This window comes from Ornithorhynchus anatinus, chromosome 3 (genome assembly GCF_004115215.2).
Source record: "Ornithorhynchus anatinus isolate Pmale09 chromosome 3, mOrnAna1.pri.v4, whole genome shotgun sequence".
Classification (NCBI taxonomy): Eukaryota; Metazoa; Chordata; class Mammalia; order Monotremata; family Ornithorhynchidae; genus Ornithorhynchus; species Ornithorhynchus anatinus.
This window is the reverse complement of record NC_041730.1, coordinates 126,092,395-126,115,196: the sequence shown is the minus strand read 5'-3', so window position 1 is coordinate 126,115,196 and position 22,802 is coordinate 126,092,395. Positions and strand designations below refer to the sequence as shown.

The following is a 22,802-nucleotide window of genomic DNA, read 5'->3' as shown; positions in this document are numbered from 1 at the left end:
AGTCTGGCCGCCGGCTGTGGTGCGATGGAGCCGTTCTCTCGGAATGGGCTATTGGGGCCTCACCTTTGCCATCCCGCAGGATAATCTCGCCCTCTCCGGTGAACCAGCGGTAACAGGGGAACTCGACGTATTCTCCGTAGGGAGTCTTCAGGGTGATGTACTTAAGGTACCAGTCATCGTGAAGCCAGTATTTTCGCTTTTCGATTTTAATGAGCTGGATCTCACCCAATTCCTCGGCCACCGTCACATCGTAAGAGTCAACCTGAGGAAGAGAGGGAAAGAAACTCACTCCATAGCCCAGTGAACCGACTGGCCGGTCTACCTGTTCCAAGGAAAGGAGCCTCCCTCCATTTTATCAGCAATTTATAAATTTATATTAATGTATGTCTACCTCTCTAGACTGTAAGCTCACTGTGGGTGGGGAATGAATCTGTTACATTGTACTCTCCCAAGCGCTTAGTACGGTGCTCTGCACCCAGTAAATGCTCAATAAACACAACTGACTGCCTATTCTAATGAGTTTGTTGGGGGAGAGAATGTGTGAAACCCTCAGAATCTCTAAACCATATTTGTTGTGGGTGTGAGCAGACAGCTCCTCATTTTGTGGCTTCCGTCGGGGGCTGAGAACTCCCGTTGTTCCATCTGGCTAACACGCCACTGAGGGCAAAAGGAGGAAGTCCTCTGTGCACATCACAAGTCCATTCTGCTCAGGGACAATCTCTAAGGACAGGGGTTGGGGACTTCGATCTCGGGTTGCTAACATGGCTGGTAAACACCCCTATGACGTCTCTAGAAAGAAAGCTTCTTAGGGGAAGGAAATGTGTCTGTTAATTCTGTTGTATTGTAACAATTTTGATATTTATTAAGCGCTTACTATGTGCCAGTCACTGTACTTAGCACTGAGGTGGATACAAGCTAATCGGATTGGACACAGTCCCTGTCCCAGGTGAGGATCACAAACCCATTTTATGGATGAGGTAACTGAGGCACTGAGAAGTGAAATGACTTGCCCAAGGTTACATAGCAGACAAGTGGCGAAGCCGGGATAAGAACATTACCATGTACTCTCCCAAGTGCTTAGTTTAGTGCCCTGCACATAGTAAGCACTCAATAAATATCATTGATTAATCAATTGTTATACTGTACTCTCCCAAGTGCTTATTGCAGTGCTCTGCACATAATGCTCAATAAATATCATAGATTGATTATTATACTGTATTTTTCCAAGGGGTTAATGCAGTGCTCTGCACACAGTGAATGCTCAATAAATATGATTGATTGGACTCTCCTAAATGCCCAGTACAGTGTTCTGCACACAGCACGTGTTCATTAAATATGACTTTCATATGACCCTTTTGATTATTATTATTATTATTAAGAAAATTCCCCAGGCATTCAGGACAAATGGAATCTTCGAATCATCTTCTACTTGGCTTGATTCCACTGACTGAATGACATAGACTAAGCAGCCAGAGGAAAATCCCCTTTTCCTGGGGGAGCATTCCTTGAATATCTCCATCAGCCTGGGAAACACAATGGATTATGTGACCTTTTAGAAGCTTGAACTGACATGGTGGAAAGAGCACGGGCTTTGGAGTCAGAGGTCTGGGTTCGAATCCTGCCTCCGCTCCGTCTCTGCTGTGTGACTTTGGGCAAGTCACTTCTTGGTGCCTCAGTTACCTCATCTGTAAAATGGAGATGAAGACTGGGAGCCTCACATGGGACAACCTATTATCCTGTACCTACCCCAGCACTTAGAATAGTGCTTGGCACATAGTAAGTGCTTAACAAATACCAACATTATTATTGTTTTTTGAGAACTTGAGGAACATTTCTGGGATAAGCTTCTCCTATAGCATTGGTGCTCTAAATTAGTTGTGTTATGGAGCATTGACTATCCTAAAGCCTCATCTGCCATAGGGTTAATTCATTTATTATTATTATTATTACCATTGTTAAACACTTCTTAGGTGTCAAGCACTGTTTTAAGCGCTGGGGTAGGTAAAAGTTAGTCAGATTGGACAGAGTCCCTTTCCCACATGGGGCTCAGGGTCTAAGTAGAAGGTGGAACAGACATGGAATCCCCATTTCATAGTTGAAGAAAGTAGGCACAGAGAAGTTAAGTGACTTGCCTAAGGTCATACAGCAAGCTTTTGACAGAGCTAGGATTAGAATCCAGGTCCTCTGACTCTAGGCCCATATTCTTTCCTCTAGACCACAGTGCTTCTCAGTAAACAAGGCACTGAGAAGGCAAAGAGTTGTGCAATGTATCTAGTTCTTGGTATTTAGTGTTCAATTGTCATATTTTCAAGGGTGTGGAAGTTTAGCTCAATGGGATTACATAGGACAGACACACACACAAACACACATCACATCTAAATTCTCTCAATGAAACTTTTGCCCTCCGATTCATTCATTCAATCATATTTATTGAATGCTTACTGTTTGCAAAGTACTGTACTAAGCACTTAGTACTGTACTATGCAATCAATCAATGGTACTTATTGAGTGCTTACTGTGTGCAGAATACTGAACTAAGCACTTGGGAACATATAATCAACAGAATTAGCAGGCACATTCCATGCCCATAATGAGCTGTCTACAGTAAATGAAATTAAACTATTGGAGAATCAAGTTTTTATTTTGAAAGTTTTGTTTTGAAACTGGAGTATTATCTTTTTTTCTACTTTTAATTTATTTTAGTGTCTATCTCCCCAAATAGATTATCCCTGAGGGCAGGGATTATATCTAATAATTGTATCAACATCTCCTAAGCACTGAGTATGCAGTAGGCACTCAATGAATATTATTGATTAATCGATTTTTTAAAAAATTATCTCTATCCCTTCTCTGACCATGTTGAAAGAAGTTGCAATTTGGAGAAATATAAAAATTAAATGAAATTAAAAATGTGTATTCACTACAGTGTACAACAAAGGATTATGTCAGAAAGGAATGTTTCTGTTATATTGTTATAATGTACTCTTCCAAGTACATAGTACAGTGTTCTGCACACAGGAAGTGCTCAGTAAATGTGATTGAATGATTGATTGATTGAGGGGTACCAGACTAAGGAAAGCTGACATCCTGAACCCCTAATTCTTATACTTCATTCACTCTTCAAAGCCCAGTGATGAAAAAGAAAATGAAATAACAATATATTGGCCTCCAAAGGTTTGAATTTAACTCATTTATTTAAAAGGGAATAGAACACACTTAACTGGTCATTCCATTTTAAACAATCCATTAATTATGATTCTATTGTTTTTATGGCAAATACCATATATGTAAACATTTCCCAAATCAAAAAGGGAATCATATTTCTCTGAAGCAGACATTTTTCAAGGAAACTGTGTATTTGTTAAGTATTTCCTCTCCACCCAAATGGCTACCTTACTATTACGGGCTCTCGTTATATCCCGGCTAGACTACTGTGTCAGCCTTCTCTCTGACCTCCCTTCCTCCTCTCTCGCCCCGAGCCGGTCTATTCTTCACTCCGCTGCCCGGCTCATCTTCCTGCAGAAACGATCTGGGCCTGTCACTCCCCTTCTTAAACAACTCCAGTGGTTGCCCATCGACCTCCGCTCCAAACAAAAACTCCTCACTCTAGGCTTCAAGGCTCTCCATCACCTTGCCCCTTCCTACCTCTCCTCCCTTCTCTCTTTCTACCGCCCACCCCGCACGCTCCGCTCCTCTGCCGCCCACCTCCTCGCCGTCCCTCGGTCTCGCCTATCCCGCCGTCGACCCCTGGGTCACGTCCTCCCGCGGTCCTGGAACGCCCTCCCTCTTCACCTCCGCCAAACTGATTCTCTTTCCCTCTTCAAAACCTTACTTAAAAATCACCTCCTCCAAGAGGCCTTCCCAGACTGAGCTCCTCTTCCCCCTCTACTCCCTCTGCCATCCCCCCTTTACCTCTCCGCAGCTAAAGCCTCATTTTCCCCTTTTCCCTCTGCTCCTCCACCTCTCCCTTCCCATCCCCACAGCACTGTACTCGTCCGCTCAACTGTATATATTTTCATTACCCTATTTATTTTGTTAATGAAATGTACATCGCCTCAATTCTATTTAGTTGCCATTGTTTTTACGAGATGTTCTTCCCCTCGACTCTATTTATTGCCATTGTTCTCGTCTGTCCATCTCCCCCGATTAGACCGTAAGCCCATCAAACGGCAGGGACTGTCTCTATCTGTTGCCGACTTGTTAATAATGTTGGTATTTGTTAAGCGCTTACTATGTGCAGAGCACTGTTCTAAGCGCTGGGGTAGACACAGGGGAATCAGGTTGTCCCACGTGGGGCTCACAGTCTTAATCCCCATTTTACAGATGAGGGAACTGAGGCACAGAGAAGTTAAGTGACTTGCCCACAGTCACACAGCTGACAAGTGGCAGAGCTGGGATTCGAACTCATGAGCCCTGACTCCAAAGCCCATGCTCTTTCCACTGCACCACGAAGACTTGTTGATTCCAAGCGCTTAGTACAGTGCTCTGCACATAGTAAGCGCTCAATAAATACTATTGAATGAATGAATGAATGAATGAATATTTACTGCACACCTCCCCTAAGGAAGGTACAAGATAACCAAGTCAGACAGTCTCTGCCCCACATGGTGCTTACAGTTTAAGGGGGAGCGAGACCAGGTATTGAATCCCCATGTTATAGATGAGGAAACTGAGGCCCAGAGAAATTAAATGACTCGCCCAAGGTCACACAGCAGGCCAGTGCCAGAATCAGGATTAGAACCCTGGTCCTTTGAGTCCCAGGTCATGCTATTTCCACTAGGCCGTCATGCTTCCTAAGATCTATTTCTTTCATCATTCATTCAGTCCCTTCCCCTCCCCTCAGCACTGTGCTCATTTGTATATATTATTTATTACCCTATTTATTTTGTTAATGAGGTGTACATCCCCTTGATTGTATTTAGTGTGATAATGTTGTCTTGTTTTTGTTTCGGTCTGTTTGCTCTGCCGTCTGTCTCCTCCGATTATACTGTGAGCCGGCAACAGATTGTCCATTTCAAGTGCTTAGTACAGTGCTCTGCACATAGTAAGCATTCAATAAATACTACTGAATGAATGAATGAATCACATTTATTGACTGCTTACTTTGCTCAGAGCACTGTACTAACTGCTTGAGAGAGTACACTATAGCAGTAGTTACATTCCCTGCCCACAGTGAGCTTACAGTTTGGAGTGGGGGAGACAGACATCAACATAAATAAATAAAATGACAGATACGGACATAAGTGCTGTGGGGCTGGTAGGGAGGAAGATTAAATGGAGCAAGTCAGGGTGACGCAAAAGTGAGTGGGAGATGAGGAAATGTGGGTCTTAATCTGGGAAGAGTTGTATTATTTATTAAGCACTTACTGTGTGCAGAGCACTGTTCTAAGTGCTTGGGAGAGTACAAGAATAAATAGTAACATTCCCTGCTCACAATGAGCTCACAGTCTGGGGGTGCAGGGGAGACAGACATCAATACAAGCAAATAAAATTACAGATATATAAATGCTGTGGGCCTGGGAGGGTGGGGAGAAGAGCTAAAGGGAACAAGTCTGGACAATGTAGCTACCAGGGTAGACTGCAGCTACAAGGATTGTCTGGGGAAGTGGGTAATGGTTCCTGTGCAATGCAAAATGTGAAATACCTTTGCATCAACAGGAAGTTTCTCAAAAACCTGATAAAAGCAAATCAGCCCCTAGAACCAGGAGCTCACATCGCCGAACAATGGGACTAGGCATTCTGAAGGATTTTACTCTTTCAAGCCTCATAACACATTTTTATGTCCCCAACTTCCACGGAAAACTCCGCATGCAAATCTCTCACAAAATTTGCCTTGCCTCTTTCTGATTATCTTATAGGCAGAATTTGAATGGATGAACAGTTGCACAGGAAGAGATAATAGAGTGTGGAAGGGAAGCAGAACAATATGAAAGAGGGACCTTAGCCATCATCTCAGTTTTTTTTTAAAATACATCATTCCTCTCAAGGCCAGACATTTTCTTCAGCTTCACCTTCCTCAGCCACCCAAGTAAGCAGGTTATGGTGCTGAACACTAAGTCATATAAAAAGATATGATCTAGCATTTAATACAGTGCTTTGCACACATTAAGTGCTTAATAAATAAGATTGAATTATCTCTGCCCCTAGGAGCTTTCTATTGAAAGGAACTAATGTCCTGGAGCTTTACTTCATCCTCTTCACTCCATAACCAAATCCATTCAAGGTTGACCATCACAAGAGTGGACACCCCACAGCGAAAATAAAGGATTTTACTCCTCTCATAGAGAACTGTGTCCAGACTGGCCTCTAGAACAAGACCTCATTCCTTCCCTTGGCCCCCTCAGGAGGCAATTCTGTAATACTGTACTTTCCCAAGCACTTAGTAAGTGCTCAGTAAATACAAATGATTGATACAGCTTTAACTTTTTAAAGCAGAAGCTTTCTAAGGATCAAGAGATGGGGAGGCAAAAACATAAGCACAACTAACCACTGCAAACAAAAAACATGGCAGAATCTTTGTGTAGGCACAGAATAGTCAGGACAGTGTATCTTTCCACCACACATTTAACAAAGAACATATATACACGTATGTACACATACGTACACGTATACTACAATATAGTGCAAATAGCACACTATGTATACTTTATATTATATATGTTGATATCATCTGATGTATTTTTTATATATACTATATATATATTTAATCTAAATAATCTTGTAACCTACTCAAAAACAGAGACTATTTTCTTCCATAAATTGTCCAAGCTCCTAATTTGAGTCTGGGCCCTCTAGATTGTACACTCCTCAATAATAATAATAATATTAATAATGTTGGTATTTGTTAAGCACTTATGAGGTGCCAAACAGTGTTCCAAACTCTGGACTGTGGGCAGGGAATGTGTCTACCAACTCTGTTTCATTGTACTCTCCCAAGCACTTAAAACAGTGCAAGGCACACAGTAAGTGCTCAATAAATACCACTAATTGATTGGTTAATGGGACCTGAAGAGATCACGTGGACAAATTCCATTTTTCCAGGAAGGTGAATATTAAATCAACTATGCTGATAATAATAACAATGATAGTAATAATAATGACAATAGTATTACTGTCCCAAGGGTTTCATACAGTGCTCAACACACGGTAAGTGCTCAATAAATATGATTGATTGATCACTATAAAAGGAATGTCTTCCTTGGGTCCAACCCTAATTCTGTCATGCTTTTACCAGTGTTAGCCCATGTCCAGGCGTTCGGTTCTTAATAACTAAAAAGAAAACATCACTGATTTCTGCCAGTTCTTCCTCAGCGCTTCCAGTATCCATTTATTCCTCTCTATCCAAACTGTCACCACACTGGTCCAGGCACTAGTCCTATCCCCACATGATTACTGCCTCAGCTTTCCTTTTGAACTCCCTGGTCTCCATTCTCTCTCCTCTCATGCTACATTTGACTCTATTTACTGCCTGAATATCACTCAGGGTCGCACCTGGAGAGCTTCCAGTCCTCTACCAGTCTCGGCTAAGGGAGGGAGAGTCAAGCAGAGGCCTACCCATTCCATTCCTAGCTTGACCAGTGGCTAGCGAGAGGAAGGCAATCTGCTACAAGTCAAAACTCACTCATGCTGGGAGAGAGTAGAGGGTGGAGACTCATGTTTACTGCGTGGAAGGAGGCAATGGTAAATCACTTCTGTATTTTTACCAAGAAAACTCTCTGGATCCACTACCAGAATGATTGCAGATGGAGAGCGGGACATTCCGGGAGAGATGTGTCCGTGGTGTCACTATGGATCAGAAGCAACTCGACGGCATAAGACAAGACTGTCTGGATCATTTTTCAAAAACATCGCTCTACACATCTCCCCACTCCTCGAAATCCTTCAATGGCTGCCCATTCCTCTCTGAATCAAGAAGAATTTCCTCACCCTGGGCTTTAAGGCACTACATCAGCTCTCTCCCCCTCTATCTTTCCTCACTCTTCTCCCTGTATCCCCCAATTCGCATGCTTTGCTCCTCTCGAGACAATCAACTTGCTGTGCCCCTTACTCAGTTCTCCCTCCAATAACCCTTGTTCATACCCTCTCTTGGGAAGCAGCATTGCCTAGGTGAGAGAACCTGAGGAGAGAGTCAGAGGACATAGATTCTAATTCCTGGCTCCGCCACTTACCTCCTATGTGACCCTGAGCAAATCACTTCACTTCTCAGTGTCTCAGTTCCCTTATCTGCAAAATGGAGATTTAATACCTGTTCTCTTTCCTACCTAGACTGATGTGGGACAGGGACTGTGTCTGATCTGATTATCTCATATCTACCCTTGTGCTTAGTATGGTGCTTGGCACATAGTAAGCAATTAAAAATATTACTATTACTATTATTATTATTGTTACTATTTTAATTATCCGGAACTCCTTCCCCTTTCAGTCAGTCCATCAGGTGCATTTATTGAGTTCTTACTGCATGCAGAGAGCTGAACGAAGCACTTGGGAGAGTACAATACAACAGAGTTGGTAGACACATTCCCTTTCACATCCACCAGACTATATCTTTCTCCATCTTCAAACCCCTGGTTGAAATCACTTTTCCTCCAGGTGGCCTTTCCTGATCAAACTCATCTCCCCTCTTCATTTTTCTCCCCAACTGCTACTTCAGCACTTCAGTGGCAACTAAGCACATAGTCTATTGCTTTCTCCTATTTTAGGGTCTGATTTCCTTGCTAGATTGTAAATTCCCTGAGGGCAGAGATCATGTCTGCTAATTCAATTGTCCTCTTCTACCAAGGACTTGGTACAGTGCTCTGCATACAGTAACCATTCAGTAAATAGCCACTTAGAGAAAAGCTTGGGCCTTGGAATCCGAAGGACCAGGTTCTAATCCCAGCTCTGCAACTTGTCAGCTGTGTGACTTTGGACCAGTCACTTAACTCCTTTGGGTCACAGTTCCCACAACTGGAAAATGGAGATTAAGACTGTGAGCCAAATGTGGGACAGGGATTGTGTCCAAGTCAACTACCTTGTATCTACCCCAGTGCTTAGTACAGTGCTGGGCACATAGTAAGTGCTTAACAAATAGCACAATTATAATTATTATTATTACAATTGATTGATTTGTATCCTTCCCATGAAACTTCCTCATAAACATAAAGACAATTTATCAATTGATCAATCAATGATATTTATTGAACGCTTACTATGTGCAGAGCATGGTACTAAGCATTTGGGAGAGTACAATACAGCAGAGTTGGTAGACACAATCCCTACCCACCACAAGCTTACAGTCTAGAGGGGAAGACTGGCCCTGAATCCTTCTCTTTCCAGTTTTGGCCCCCCAGCCTTCGCATTCCAATTTGCTTGTCCACCCCAGCGCTTAGTGCAGTGCCTGGAACATAGTAAGCACTTAAATACTACAATTTTTATTATTATTATTATTATTATTATGGAAGAGGAGGGAGTCTGGTCATCCCTTTGCCTTTATTATTTTAATGATATTTGTTAAACACAACATATGTGTCAAGCATTGTTCTAAGAGCTGGGGTAGATACAAGTTCATCAGGCCAGATACAGTCCCTGTCCCACATAGGGCTCACAATCTAAGTAGGAGGGAGAATGGGTATTGAATCCCCATTTTACAGTTGAGTAAACTGAGACACAAAGAAGTTAAGTGATTTGCCCAAGGTCACACAGGAGGCAAGTGGAGGAGTGGGGATTAAAATCCAGGTCCCCTGGCTCCCAGTCCCGTGTTTTATTCACTAGACCACGCTGCCTTCTCTTCTTTATCTCGTCTTTCTAGCCGCCAACCTGCCTCTGGCCTGGAACACCCTTCCTCTTCATATCTGACAGATAATTATTTTTCCCACCTACAAAGCCTTACTGAAGGCACATCTCATCCAAGAGACCTTCCCTGACTAGGCCCTCATTTCCCCTTTTCCTGCTCCCTTCTGTGTCACTCTTGCACTTGGATTTGCACCCTTTATTCACCTCTCCCTCAGCTCTACAGCCCTTGTGTACATATCGACAATTTATTTATTTATATTAATGTCTGTCTATCCCTCAGACGATAAGCTCATTGTGGGTAGGGAATGTGTCTATCAATTCTGTTACACTGTAGTCTCCCAATGTACTTCTCCCAATATACTTCTCCAATAGGGAAGCAGTGTGGCTCAGTGGAAAGAGCATGGTCTTGGGAGTCAGAGGTTATGGGTTCGAATCCCAGCTCTGCCACTTGTCAGCTATGTGACTGTGGGCAAGTCATTTAACTTCTCTGTGCCTCAGTTCCTTCATCTGTAAAATCAGGATTAAGACTGTGAGCCTCACGTGGGACAATCTGATTACCCTGTGTCTATCCCAGAGCTAACAACAGTGCTCTGCACATAGTAAGCGCTTAACAAATACCAACATTACTCTCCCAAGTGCTTAGTATAGTTCTCTGTACACAGTAAGTGCTCTATAAATGATTGATTGATTGATAGTTTCATTGATTCTCTAGGCTAAGCAATCATAATTTCTTTATCCTTTCATCCAAAGCTTGGGACAGGGTTCTGCACACAAGAAACATTCAGTAAATACCACGGATTAGGAGGACCTATTTCCAATCCTTGAATCACGGTGTTCATTCTTCTCTGGATCTTCTCTGGTTTCTCTACATCCTTTGTAAAGTTCAGAGAATGAGTAATAATAATGATAATAATAATAATGGTATTTGCTAAGCACTTACTATGCGTCAGGCCCTGTATTAAGCACTGGGGTGGATACAAGCAAATCGGGTTGGACACAGTCCCTGGCCCATGTGGGACTCACAATCTAATCCCCATTTTACAGATGAGGTAACTGAGGCACAGAGATGTTTAGTGACTTGTCCAAGGTCATACAGCAGACGAGTAGTGGAGCCAGGATTAGAATCCACGACCTTCTGAATCTGACTCCTAGGCCTGTGCTCTTTCCACTATGCCATGCTGCTTCTAGCTGGGCTCTAATTAGGTGCAGAGTGAAACAGAAAGATCACTTCCTGAGCCATACTTCTGATACATTCCAGGCCTTTCTTTTTAGTAACAAGGCTGCATTTCTGACTCATATCCAGCTTCTACTAGGAATCTCGGACTTTTTTTACTATACAAACTACAAGTGCAGTTCCAACAATGCGTACCCCCTTTCTTCCCGGCCTGTCAAACTTAGCTTCCATGTGGCAAAGCAGAATCACCAACCAGGAGGTTCTAGAATCGAGTTAGCACACTTAGCTGGTCTTTCCGCCTCACCCCTTCACCAGTCAGGACATGTGAAGCAAATGAACGGGGGCAGGATGGCTGAACAGCTGCACCTCAAGTCTGGGAGTCGAGAAACCCTGGGTTCTAATCCCAATTTGCCACCAGTCTGATGTGTGACCTTAGGCATGTTATCGTTGGGCCTCGGTTTCCTCATCTGTAAAATGGGGACAAAATTCTCGCTTCCCCATCCTGCTTAGACTGAGAGCCCCTTGTGGAACAGCGACTGGATCGATAATAATAAGGGTATTTATTAAGCACTTATTGTGAGCCAGAAACAGTACTAAACACTGGGTTACTTGCAAGATAATCAGGTTAGACATAGCCCCTGCCCGCTAAGAGGAAAGGAGAAGAGGAAAGAGGAAAGGAGAAGAGATGTTTTATTCCCATTTTACAGATGAGGAAACTAAGGCACAGAGAAGCTACGTGACTTCCCCAAGGTCACACAACAGGCAACTGACAGAGCCAGGATTAGAGCCCAGGTCCTCTGACTCCCAGGCCCATGCCCTTTCCACTAGGCCATGCTCTTTGAATCTAGTCTGGGGTTTAATGAGTACCAACTGACATTAACTATTCTGGGAAAGGAGGAATCTTAAAACAGGTGGGGAAGAGCAATTTAGAGAAACCTCAGGCACCATAACATTGCTGTGGCCATCTGGGAGGAGATGGCAGTAGCACTGACTGTAGACAGATAAACTGGTTTTCAGCTGAGAGCATGGATGAATGACTCTTAAAGCAGAGGCTTTGAGAATCCCGTGATTTGTTCATGTCAAAATGCAGAAGGGTAAAACATGCCAGGCGTTACTGGTATCTAAAACACAGCACAACAAGGCATACCCTTTGCATGTATCCAGCACGGCAAGAATTATCAATCATGTATCACTTTTAACACATATAAGGAGACAACATTGCTGCCCCGATCCTTTTCCTACAAAAATGATCAGACTATGTTTCTCCACTCCTCAAGAAACTCTAGTCGTTGCCCATCCACCTCCGCATCAAACAAACACTCCTCACCATTGGCTTTAAAGTACTCAGTCACCTTGCCCCCTGCTACCTCACCTCACTATTCTCCTACTACAACCCAGCCCACATGCTTCACTCCTCTAATGCCAACTTTCTCACTGAACCTCGGTCTCCTCTATCTCATCATCGACCCCTCACCTGCCCCTGCCTCTGGCTGGGAATGCCCTCCTTCCTCATATCGGACCATTACTCTCCTCCACTTCAAAACCTTATTGAAGGCACAATTCCTCCATGAGGCCATCCCTAAGCCCTCCTTTCCTCTTTTCCCACTTGCTTCTATGTTGCCCGGACTTGTTCCCTTTATTCATCCCCACTTCTGGCCCCAAAGCACTTATGTACATATCTGTAATTTATTTATTTATATTTCTGTTATTGTCTGTATCTCCCTCTAGACTCTGTGCTCATTGTGGGCAGGGAATGTGTCTATTGATTTTTTATTGTATTATCCCAAATGCTTAGTACAGTGCTTTGCACACTGTAGGCAATCAATAAATATGATTGAATGAATGAATGAATCCAACAGACAGAAGCAGTGTTGTCTAATGGATAATAATAATAATGTTGGTATTTGTTAAGTGCTTACTATGTGCTGAGCACTGTTCTAATCGCTGGGGTAGATACAGGGTAATCAGGTTGACCCAGGTGAGGCTCACAGTCTTCATCCCCATTTTCAGATGAGTGAACTGAGGCCCTGAGAAGTTAAGTGACTTACCCACAGTCACACAGCTGCCAAGTGGCAGAGCTGGGATTCGAACCCATGACCTCTGACCCCCAAACCCATGCTCTCTCCACTGAGCTACGGCTGGATAGAGCATGGGCCTGGGAGTCAGAGGGACCTAAGTTCTAATCCCTGCTCAGCCACTGTCTGCTCTGTAACCTTGGACCAATCACCTAATTTCTCTGGGCCTCAGTTACCTCATCTCAAAACTGGGGATGAAGACTGTGAGTCCAAGGGGGACACGGACTACATCCAAGCTGATTAAATACCACTGTACTGCCCCAGCGTTTAGTCCAGTGACTGGCACATGGTAAGAGCCTAAAAATGCCATTTTAAAAAAATCACTCAATAGCATCATGCCTAAAATCCAAACGATTGCCCTGTATGGGAGGCTACCGCTTCTCTTCCCTACCTATATTTGTACATTGCTTTGTTTTCTCTTGCTTCTCATTACTTGTGCTACCTGACGGTTTCTTTTAAATTTCCTCCTGCTGTTAAAGGACTGTTTTCCCTATGGGTCTCAGTCACTGAATTTTAATCCTGTCCTCCAAAGGGTTTGTAGAATTTGCTTATGTAGATAAAACCTAGGACATTTGAATAACTGAGTTAGGAAAAAGATCTCCATATTTACAGAGGACAAGCACGGCCTAGTAGAAAGAACACAGGCGCGGGAGTCAGAAGACCTGTGTTCTAATTCCAGCTCTGCTGTGTGACCTTGGACAAGTCACTTAATTGCTTTAGGCCTTTCAGTACTTTCATCTGTAAAATGGTGTGCTCGCCTGCTCATTTGTATATATTTTTATTACCCTATTTATTTTGTTAATGAGATGTACATCCCCTTGATTCTATTTATTGCTATTGTTTTTGTCTGTCTCCCCCCGATTAGACTGTGAGCCCGTCAATGGGCAGGGATTGTCTCTATCTGTTGCCGAATTGCAACCGCTTCCAAGCGCTTAGTACAGTACTCTGCACTTAGTAAGCGCTCAATAAATACTATTGAATGAAATGGGGATTCAATACCTGTTCTCCCCCTGACTACTTGGACTGGGAACCTCATGTGGGACAGGGACTGTCCGCCCTGTCTTAGTACAGTGCTTGACACATAGAAAGCACTTGACAAATATTACAGTTATTATTCTCACAGAGGGGCTTGCTTGTGGAATTAACTTCCGGTAACCACACATACTTAGCTAGCTGATAGGTAACTGGTCTGTCAGTTGGAGGGTTAACAGAGTAATGGTGAAAGTGACTTATCACACAGTTCTCAATTACCCATGTGTAATATTTAGAAAATCCTGGAGTCATTTTCATCTTGCTCTGTTTTGCTGAGTTTTCAAGTCCTACATGCTAAAAGCACTTTGTGAGCATGAGGCTTCATTTTTCTATGTTCATCTGATGTGCAGATAAGACACAAAATAATAATACAAGCGCTTAGTACAGTGCTCTGCACATAGTAAGTGCTCAATAAATACTATTGAATGAAAAATAATAATAATAATGGCATTTTTTAAGTGCTGTGTGCCAGGCATTGTACAAAGCGCTGGGGTGGTTACAAGCAAATCGGGGTTGGACACAGTCCCATGTAGGGCTAACAGTCTCCATCCCCATTTTACAGAGGAGGTAACTGAGGCCCAGAGAAGTGAAGTGACTTGCCCAAGGTCTCAGAGCAGACAGGTGGCAGAGCCAGGATTAGAACCCATGTCCTTCTGACTCCCATGCCGCTTCTATCTGCCTCAGGAATAGTGGTCCCTGGTTGAAAGAATTCAGGGCATCCACAGGCCCGGACTTTTTCGCCAAACCCTTGGGAGGTGCAGAGGAGGCAGATAATAATAATAATAATAATAATGTTGGTATTTGTTAAGCACTTACTATGTGCAGAGCACTGTTCTAAGCGCTGAGGTAGATACAGAGTAATCAGATTGTCCCACGTGAGGCTCACAGTCTTACCCATTTTACAGATGAGGTAACTGAGACACAGAGAAGTTAAGTAACTTGCCCACAGTCACACGCTGACAAGTGGCAGAGCGGGAATTCGAACCATGACCTCTGACTGCCAAACCCGTGCTCTTTCCACTATCCTGCCATTTTAGACTTTGAGAAACTAGGGCATAGAAAATTAGGGTGACTCATCAGCAGGAGAGCCAGGGTTTGGGTTCCAGCCTCCTATTAAATAGTACAACACAACAAGCAGGCGCTCAGTACACCCTACTACTACTAATAATTATGATGGCATTTGTTAAGTGCTTACTATGTACAAAGCACTAAGCACTGGGATGAACACAAGCAAATCAGGTTGGACAGAGTGCCATGGGGCTCGCAGTCTTAATCCCTCATTTTACAGAGAGGTAACTGAAGCCCAGAGAACTGCAGTGACTTGCCCAAGGTCACATGGTAATAATAATAATAATGTTGGTATTTATTAAGTGCTTACTATGTGCCGAGCACTGTTCTAAGCGCTGGGGTAGACACAAGGGAATTGGGTTGTCCCACGTGGGACTCAGTCTTAATTCCCATTTTACAGATGAGGTAACTGAGGCACAGAGAAGTTAAGTGACTCGCCCAGAGCCACACAGCTGGCAAGCGGCCGAGCCGGGATTCAAACCCACGACCTCTGACTCCAAAGCCCGTGCTCTTTCCCCTGAGCCACGCTGCTTCTCATAGACAAGTGGTGGAGCCAGCATTAGAAACCGGACCTTTTGACTCCCAGGTCCATGCACTATCCACTAGGCCGTGTTGCTGCTGTGGCTGCTGCTGCTACTATTACTACTAATAATAATTAAGAGCTTGTTAAGTGCCCAACTCTCTGCTAAATACTGGGATTGATACAGCATAAGAAACCCGGACACAGTCCCTGCTCACAGTCTAAGGGGGAGGACTGTGAATTGTACTTTCCAAGAGCTCAGTAAATACACTTGAATTAATGAATGAACAGTTATTCAATTCCCCATTTTACAGATGGGGAAGCTGAGGCTTGGAGAAGTTAATTGACTAGCAGCGTGGCTCAGTGGAAAGAGCCCGAACTTGGGAGTCAGAGGTCATGTGTTCGAATCCCTGCTCTGCCACTTGTCAGCTGTGTGAGTGTGGGCAAGTCACTTCACTTCTCTGGGCCTCAGTTACCTCATCTGTAAAATGGGGATTAACTGTGAGCCTCCCGTGGGACAACCTGATTACCCTGTATCTACCCCAGTGCTTAGAACAGTGCTCTGCACTTAGTAAATGCTTAACAAATATCGACATTATTATTATTGATTTTTTGCTCAAGCCAGTTAATAGCAAAGCACTGTATTAAGCATTAGGGAGATTTGAAAAGAGTTCCAAAACACGATCCCTGCCCTCAAAGAGCTTTGTCTCGAAGGGAGACTCTTAAGGGGTTACAGAGAGGGAAAGTAACAGAATATATTAAAATGTATACATAAATGCTTTGGGAGTTGTGGAAATTTCAGTGTCTAAGTGGCTGGGAAGTGATGAAAAGGCACTTGGAGGATTCAAAGCAGGGAGACAAATGATTACTTAAGAAAAGCCTCCTGGAGGAGATGTGATCTCGGAAGGTGATTTGGGGGCATGGGAAGGATTCTGGGGGTCGGAGGGAGGAGGAGGAAAAGAAGAAGGAAGAAGGAGGAGGAGGAGGAGGAAGAGGAAGAGGGAGAGGAGGAGGGGAAAGAGAAGAAGGATGAAGAGAAGGGAGAAGAGGAGGAGAAGGAAGAGAACATGTCTACCAACTCTGTTACACTGTAAGCTCCCAAGCACTTAGCACATTGCCCTGCACACAGTAAGTGCTCAATAAATATAATTAATTGATTGATTGAGGAGGAGGAGGAGTATTAGGAGGAGGATGACTACGATGAAAATAAGAAGTAGGAGGAGGAGGACACCATGGGCAGGGAAGGTGTCTGCTAATTCTATTTATAGTAGTCTTGCAAGTGCTTAATACAGTGCTGTGTACATAGTAAGCCCTCAATACACACCACTCTTCCAAGTGCTTAGTCCTGTGCTCTGCACATAGTAAGGCCTCAATAAATATGGTTGATTGATTGAGGACGGGGGGGGGGGACACTAGGAGAGGGGGAAAGAGCAGAGGGATTGGGAAAAGGGAAGGGGAAAGAGAGGGGAGGGATGGGGGAATCTCAAAGCGCTTCCCACTCATGATCATCATTATTATTATTATTAGTCGTATTTACTGAGCACTTACTGTGTGCAAAGCACTGTACTAAGTGCTTGGGAGAGAACGATTCCATGCACTTCATTCGTTCATTCATTCAGTTGTATGTATTGAGCACTTTCTGTGGGCAGAACACTGTCCTGAATGCTTAAGAGAGTACGATTCCAGGCACTTCACTCATTCATTCATTCGTATTTATTGAGCGCTTTCTATGTGCAAAGCCCTGACCTGAGTGCTAGGGAGAGTACAGTTCATTCCATTCATTCATTCAATCGTATTTATTGAGCACCTGTGTGCAGAGCACTGTCCTGAGCGCTTGGGAGAGTACGATTCCATGCACTTTATTCATTCATTCATTCAATTGCATTTATTGAGCACTTTCTGTGTGCAGAGCACTATCCTGAGTGCTTAGAAGAGTACAGTTCAATGGACCTCATTTGTTCACTCCTTCAATCGTATTTATTGAGCGCTTTCTGTGAGCAGAGCACTGTCCTGAGCACTTGGGAGAGTGTATAACCCAGAGCTTAGTACCATGCCCGGCACATAGTAAGCACTTAACAAATACCACACTTATTATTACTACAATTCCGTTCACTTCACTCATTCATTCAGTCGTCTTTATTGCGTGTTTCTCGTGTGCTGAGCACTGTGCTAACCACTTGGAAAAGAACGCTAGGGCAGTGAAGCGGCGTGACTCAGTGGAAAGAGCCTGGGCTTGGGAGTCAGAGGTCATGGGTTCTAATCCTGTCTCTGCCCCTTGTCAGCTGTGTGAGCTTGGGCAAGTCACTTCACTTCTCTATGCCTCAGTTCCCTCATCTATAAAATGGGGTGAAGACTGTGAGCCCCAAATGGGACAACCTGATCACCTTGTATTTCCCCCAGCGCTTAAAACAGTGCTTGGCACATAGTAAGAGCTTAACAAATACCAACATTATTATTATTATGGGGGTGAAGACTGTGAGCTCACGAGGGCCAACCTGATGACCTTGTATCTACCCCAAAGCTTAGAACAGTGCTTGGCAAATAATGTGCTTAACAAATACCAACATTATTATTATAATGGGGGTGAAGACCGTGAGCCCCACGAGGGACAACCGGATGACCTTGTATCTCCCCCAGCGCTTAGGACAGTGCTTGGCTCATAGTAAGGGCTTAACAAATAACAACATTATTATTATTATTATGATGAAGACTGTGAGTCCCACTTGGGCCAACCTGATGACCTTTTATCTCCCCCAGCACTTAGGACAGTGCTTGGCACATAGGAAGTGCTTAACAAACACCAACATTATTATTATTATCATTATTGGAATGAAGACTGTGAGCCCCACGTGGGACAACCTAATGACCTTCTATCTCCCCCAATGCTTACAGCAGTGCTTGGCACATAGTAAGTGCTTGGAAAAAGCCCAGGTTTAGGAGTCAGAGGTCATCGGTTGTCATCCGGGCTCTGCCACCTGTCAGCTGTGTGATTTTGGGCAAGTCACTTGGCTTCTCTGGGCCTCAGTTCCCTCATCTGTAAACCGGGGATGAAGACGGTGAGCCCTGGGGGGACAAACCGATGACCTTGTATCTCCCCTAGCGCTTACAGCAGTGCTTGGCACATAGTAAGTGCTTGGAAAAAGCCCAGGTTTAGGAGTCAGAGGTCATCGGTTGTCATCCGGGCTCTGCCACCTGTCAGCTGTGTGATTTTGGGCAAGTCACTTGGCTTCTCTGGGCCTCAGTTCCCTCATCTGTAAACCGGGGATGAAGACGGTGAGCCCTGGGGGGACAAACAGATGACCTTGTATCTTCCCTAGCACTTAGAGCAGTGCTTGGCACATAGTAGCCGCGTGGCATAGTGGCACATAGAGAAGCAGCGTGGCTCAGTGGAAAGAGCGGGGGCTTGGGAATCAGAGATCATGGGTTTGAATCCCAGATCTGCCACTTGTCAGCTGTGTGACTGTGGGCAAGTCATTTAACTTTTCTGTACCTCAGTTCCCTCATCTGTAAAATGGGGATTACCTGTGAGCCTCACATGGGACAACCTGATTACCCTGTATCTATCCCAGGGCTTAGAACAGGGCTCTGCACATAGTAAGCGCTTAACAAATACCAACATTATGGGGAAGCAGCGTGGCTCAGTGGAAAGAGCCTGGGCTTCGGAGTCAGAGGTCATGGGTTCGACTCCCGTATCTGCCATTTGTCAGCTGTGTGACGTTGGGCAAGTCTCTTCACTTCTCTGGGCCTCAGTTTCCTCATCTGTAAAATGGGGATTAACTGTGAGCCTCACATGGGGCAACCTGATTACCCTGTATCTCCCCCAGCGCTTAGAACAGTGCTCTGCACATAGTAAAAGCTTAACAAATAAAAATACCAACAATCTGATGACCTCGTATCTCCCCCAGCACTTAGAACGGTGCTCTGCACATTGTAAGCGCTTAACCAATACAAATACCAACAATCTGATGAACCTGTATCTCCCCCAGCGCTTGGAACAGCACTCTGCACATAGTAAGCGCTTAACCAATACAAATACCAACAATCTGATGACCCTGTATATCCCCCAGCGCTTGGAACAGCGCTCTGCACATAGTAAGCGCTTTAACAAATACAAATACCAACAATCTCATGACCTCGTATCTCCCCCAGCGCTTGGAACAGTGCTCTGCACATAGTAAGCACTTAAATACCAACATTACTATTATTAGGAGTAGTAGTAGGGCCTTAAGAAAGACCACCATTATCATTAGTATAATTATTAAAGGGGGCGGCCCTGGGGCAGCAGGATAAGTGGGGGAGGGCTTGGTGGGGGGAGGAGTTGGAGCCCCCCGGTGTCTCCCTGGTGTCCCCCCAGGTGTCCCCCCAGGTGTCCCCCTCCCCCTGTGTGTGTCCCCCCAGGTGTCCCCCTCCCCCTGTGTCCCCCTCCCGCAGTGTCCCCTTCCCCAGGGTCTCACCGCGCCCCTCTCGAAGTCGTTGTAGAAGGGCTTGTCGAGCAGGTGCTTGTCGCTGCAGCCCCGGGAGCCCACCAGGGTCAGGTAGATGTAGTCGTCCGTGCCGGCGAACCACTGGCTCCCCGTGGCCACTGTCACCGTGTACGAAGCCATCGCCGTCCCCCACACCCGCGCAAACTCCGCGCAAACCCCTCACCCGCTCCTACCGCTGCAGCCCGCAGCTCCGCTTCGCACCTCGCCCCGCCCCCCCCCACTCCTCCTCCTCCTCCTCCTCCTCCTCCTCCTCCTCCTCCTCCTCCCCCTTCCTCCTCATTCACTCATTCTTTCTTTCATTCATTCACTCATTCAACACTATTTATTGAAGGCTGACTCTGTGCAGAGCACTGGACTAAGCGCTTGGGAATGGGCAAGTGGGTCACAGATTAGAGACCATCCCGGCCCAAGGACGGGCTCACAAAACTAAGAGGAGGAGGAGGAAGAGGAGGAAGGGGGAGGAGGAGGAAAAGGGGCAGGAGGAAGGGTGGGGAGGAGGAGGAACAGAAGGAGGAGGGGGGGGAGGAGGAGGAAGAAGAGGAGGGGGGGAGGAGGAAGAAGAGGAGGAGCAGGGGGAGAAGGAGGAGGTAGAAGAGGAGGTGGGGAGGAGGAGGAGGAAGAAGAGGAGGAGGGGGAGAAGGAGGAGGAAATAGAGGAGGAGGGGGAGGAGGAGGAGAAGAAGGGGAGGAGGAAGAAGAAGAGGCGGAGGAGAAAGAAGAGGAGGGGGAGGAGGAGGAGGAGAAAGAATAATAATAATAATGATAATGTTGGTATTTGTTAAGCGCTTACTATGTGCAGAGCACTGTTCTAAGCTCTGGGGTAGATACAGGGGAATCAGGTGGTCCCACGTGAGGCTCACAGTTAATCCCCATTTTACAGATGAGGTAACTAAGGCACAGAGAAGTTAAGTGACTTGCCCACAGTCACACAGCTGACAAGCGGCAGAGCTGGGAGTCGAACCCATGACCTCTGACTCCGAAGCCCAGGCTCTTTCCACTGAGCCACGCTGAGGAAGAGGAGGAGGGGGAGAAGGAGAAGGAAGAAGAGGAGGAGGGGGGAGGAGGAAGAAGAAGAGGAGGAGGAGGAAGAAGAGGGGGGAGGAGGAGGAGGAAGAAGAAGAGGAGGAGGAGGAAGAAGAGGGGGGAGGAGGAGGAGGAAGAAGAAGAGGAGGGGGGAGGAGGAGGGGGGGGAGGAGGAGGAGGAAGAAGAGGAGGAGGGGGAGGAGGAAGAGGAAGGGGGGAGGAGGAAGAGGAGGAGGAGCTGTTTGTTTAGACAACAAAACTAAACAAGGAGTCAGGCATCAATAGAAAGATAAATATTCATTCATTCATTCGTATTTATTGAGTGCTATGTGCAGAGCACTGGACTAAGCACTTGGAATGGACAGTTGGGCCACAGATAGAAACCATCCCTGCCCTTCAGCGGGCTCACATCTAAAAGGGAGAGACAGACAACAAAACTAGTGTTATTGAGCGCTTACTGTGTGCAGAGCACTGGACGAAGCACTTGGAATGGACCATTAGGCCACAGACTCAATCCCTGCCCCACAACGAGCTCACGGTCTAAACTAAAGAAGGAGTCAGGCATCAATACCATCAAGTTAAATAGAAACCTAGATATATATACCTCATTAACAAAATAGAGTAATAAATAATATATACAAATATGCACAAGGGCTATGGAGAGAGGAAGGGATAGAGCAAAGGGAGGGAGTCGGGGCGATGGGGAGGGGAAGAGGGGCAGAGGGAAAGGGAGGGCTCATTCTGGGAAGGCCTCCTGGAGGAGGTGAGCTCTTGAAGAATGGACTGGATTGGGGAGGGACAGGAGGAAGGGAGATCAGAGAGGAGGCTGACACAATAATCCAGTCAGGATACTGTGGCAGCTCCTCTTCCTCCTCCACCTCTTCCTCTTCCTCCTCCTTTTCCTCCTCCTCCTCTTCCCCCTCGTCTTCCTCTTTCTCGTCTTCCTCCTCCCCCTCCTCTTCCTCCTCCCCTTCCTCCACCACCTGTCAGCTGTATGACTTTGGGCAAGCCACTTCACTTGTCTGTGCCTCAGTGATCTCATCTGTAAATGTATGAAGACTGTGAGTCCCGCATGGGACAACCTGATTATCTTATATCTACCCCAGCACTTAGAACAGTGCTCAGCACATAGTAAGCGCTTAACAAATACCAACATTATTATTATTATTATATATGTATATACGTATAAATAGAATTATACTAATACTGACACTGATTGAATGTGTATGTATAGATGTATAAATATGAATATACTGATAAATATATTGATACCAATTCTGATCGAATGTATATATGTATGTATATATATGTGTGTGTGTAAATAGAAATAAGAATTATATGTATACATGTAATGATTCCCATGGCTTAATGACAAGAGGACGGGCTTGGGAGTCAGAGGTCATGGTTTCTAATCCCGGCTCTGCCACTTGCTGCTGTGTGACCCTGGGCAAGCCACTTCACTTCTCTGTGCATTTGCTACCTCATTTGTAAAACAGGGATTAAGATTGTGAGCCCCACGTGGGACAACCTAATTACCTTGTATCTATCCCAGACCTTAGAACAGTGCCTGGCACATAGTAAGTGCTTAAAAATACCATTATTATTATTATTATTATTAATTATTAGTAGCATGGCTCAGTGGAAAGAGCCTGGGTT

The 22,802-nt window shown here is 45.1% G+C and overlaps 1 protein-coding gene and 1 non-coding gene across 2 annotated transcripts in view; one reads left to right on the top strand and one right to left on the bottom strand.

Moving 5' to 3' along the window:
- The window catches only part of ALOX5 (arachidonate 5-lipoxygenase), a 93,289-nt gene extending 72,971 nt beyond the window's left edge, over nt 1-20,318 (bottom strand). Inside the window, exons 1-2 of the mRNA XM_029061713.2 lie at nt 20,095-20,318; nt 64-262 (exon numbers count right to left, since the gene is read on the bottom strand). Coding sequence (XP_028917546.1) covers nt 64-262; nt 20,095-20,244 — 349 coding nt within the window. The 5' untranslated portion in view covers nt 20,245-20,318. The remainder of the gene's footprint in view (nt 1-63; nt 263-20,094) is intronic.
- LOC114810719 lies at nt 7,474-7,611 on the top strand. Its single transcript, XR_003758414.1, has one exon. It is a non-coding gene; the product is annotated as a small nucleolar RNA SNORA7 (small nucleolar RNA).
- Nucleotides 20,319-22,802: the final 2,484 nt, after the last annotated feature.